This window comes from Colobus angolensis, unplaced genomic scaffold (genome assembly GCF_000951035.1).
Source record: "Colobus angolensis palliatus isolate OR3802 unplaced genomic scaffold, Cang.pa_1.0 Scaffold316, whole genome shotgun sequence".
NCBI classification, from domain to species: Eukaryota; Metazoa; Chordata; class Mammalia; order Primates; family Cercopithecidae; genus Colobus; species Colobus angolensis.
Genome location: NW_012116444.1, coordinates 552,070 through 554,238, shown reverse-complemented (window position 1 = coordinate 554,238; position 2,169 = coordinate 552,070). Strand labels below are relative to the sequence as shown.

General features: G+C 53.0%; 1 protein-coding gene across 2 annotated transcripts in view; it reads left to right on the top strand.

Moving 5' to 3' along the window:
- ANKRD2 (ankyrin repeat domain 2 (stretch responsive muscle)) overlaps nt 1-2,169 on the top strand; it is a 19,100-nt gene that overhangs the window by 12,054 nt on the left and 4,877 nt on the right. For both annotated transcript variants that reach the window (XM_011951180.1, XM_011951179.1), the window contains exons 2-4: nt 376-477; nt 815-973; nt 1,073-1,180. In XM_011951180.1, coding sequence (XP_011806570.1) covers nt 376-477; nt 815-973; nt 1,073-1,180 — 369 coding nt within the window. The remainder of the gene's footprint in view (nt 1-375; nt 478-814; nt 974-1,072; nt 1,181-2,169) is intronic.

Below are 2,169 nucleotides of genomic sequence, written 5' to 3'. Positions count from 1 at the left end.
AAAAAAAAAAAAAAAATCTTGGTGCTTGAAAGAGTGAATATATCTAATCTCATGACAAACTCACTCTGGTGGCCTGTAATGTTGTTTTGCAGGGATCCAGGCCAGTCAGCAGGCAGGTGTCTGAGCTCAGGGTTGGGACTGGGGCTGAAGCTGAGGTGGGGAACTCGCTCCCTTTTTGGGGCCTCTCCAGGGGCCCTGCTCTTGCTGGGGGCTCTCCAGGATCAGCCAGAAGGACTCTGAGACCACCCAGGAGGAGGTCCCTGTGGGGGACCTTGGCGTGGTTGGGGGAGAGGCTTGGCGTGTCCTTGGCGTGATTGGGGGAGAGGCTGCCTGTCTCCTCGGGTCCTGGAGAAGGTGCCCTCCTTGGATCACCAGAAACTCCGGGGAGACGCACGCCAGAAGCTGCCCATGGACTTGCTGGTACTGGAGGATGAGAAGCACCACGGGGCTCAGAGTGCAGCCCTGCAGAAGGTGAAGGTAAGCCGGGGAGGACCCAATGTCTACACCCAGGGGACCAGCCAGGCAGCCATGGCCTGTCTGCACCTCTCCCCACGTAGCCCATGGACCAGCAGTTCAGCATCCCCGGGAGAGCTTGCTAGCCCTGAAGAATCTCCGCCCCGCCTCTGAACTACTGAGTCAGAATTCCCCCAATCTGAGAGCCATCTAGGCCTGGAAGGAGGGATAGACCTTGGTTCCTTCTTTCTTGAGAAGGTCTTCCTGCCCACCCCACCCTCCCCACCAGCTTAGGTCAGAGGTCTCCCAAGCCCCCCAGACTCTCTGCCCAGCCTGGGGGTTAATGGGCCATCCCGCGCAGGGCCAAGAGCGTGTGCGCAAGACATCCTTGGACCTGCGGCGGGAGATCATCGACGTGGGCGGGATCCAGAACCTCATTGAGCTGCGGAAGAAACGCAAGCAGAAGAAGCGGGATGCCCTGGCCGCCTCGCAGGAGCCGCCCCCGGAGCCCGAGGAGATCGTAAGGGTCCTGGGGAGGACACCGCGAGGGGGCGGAGGGGGAGCCCAGGAGGGTTCTGATCGCCGGGACGGCCAGTGACTGCTGCGTCCACACCTGCAGACTGGCCCTGTGGATGAGGAGACCTTCCTGAAAGCCGCGGTGGAGGGGAAAATGAAGGTCATTGAGAAGTTCCTGGCTGACGGGGGATCAGCTGACACGTGCGACCAGGTGATGCTCCTAGCTGCCCCTGACCAGCCTCCCTGTCAGTTGCCACCCACTCTGCTCAGCTCCTGGGCAGCCCACTGTGAGCCTATCTGAGAGGAGGCACGGTTGTTCTTTGGATGGGTGGGTGGCTGGGGCGCTCAGAATGGGGTGTCCCTTCCCCGCACAGGAATTGACCTAAATTGACTCAATTTTCCAACTTGAGTCACCTGCAAAGCAACAAATGTCACATGTTTGTTTAGGAAAGAAAGAAAAAATGTAATCAAATAAAAATAGACCAGGACCAGAAGATGTGGGCTCAAATCCCATCTCTCTCACTCACGAATTGTGGAACCTGTGGCTGGGTTGGTGCCCGCTCCATGCCCAGTTTCCTCTTCTGTAAAATGGCCTGCTTCCCTCACAACATGTTACGGTGATCAAATGGAATATTAGGCTGGGCACTGTGGCTCACGTCTGTAATCCCAGCACTTTAGGAGGTCAAGGTGGGAGGAGCGCTTGAGCTTAGGAGTTCAAGACCAGCCTAACCAACAGAATGAGACCCTGTCCTCTCTATGTAGATATAGATAGATATAGATATAGATATGTTTTTTGGTAAAAAAATTTTTTTGGTAAAAGGAAAAAAGGAATATTAGCACTTTAGTAAGTATTCACTGCATGAATGAAGAAACTATCAAGCATGTGTTAAGAGATGATATTTTTGTTTGTTATGGTATAGTACTGTACTTATTTTTTATTTTTTATTTTTTTTGAGACAGAGTCTCACTCTGTCGCCCAGGCTAGAGTGCAGTGGTGCAATCTCAGCTCACTGCAACTTTCGCCTCCCAGGCTCAAGCAGTCCTCCCACCTCAGCCTCCCAAAGTGCTGGGATTACAGGCTTGAGACACCACTCCTGGCCCATTTTAATTTTTTTTATCATGGTAAAACATAACATGAAATGTTCCACTTTAACCATTTTAAGTGTACAATTCAGTGGTATTAATTACATTTACAATGTT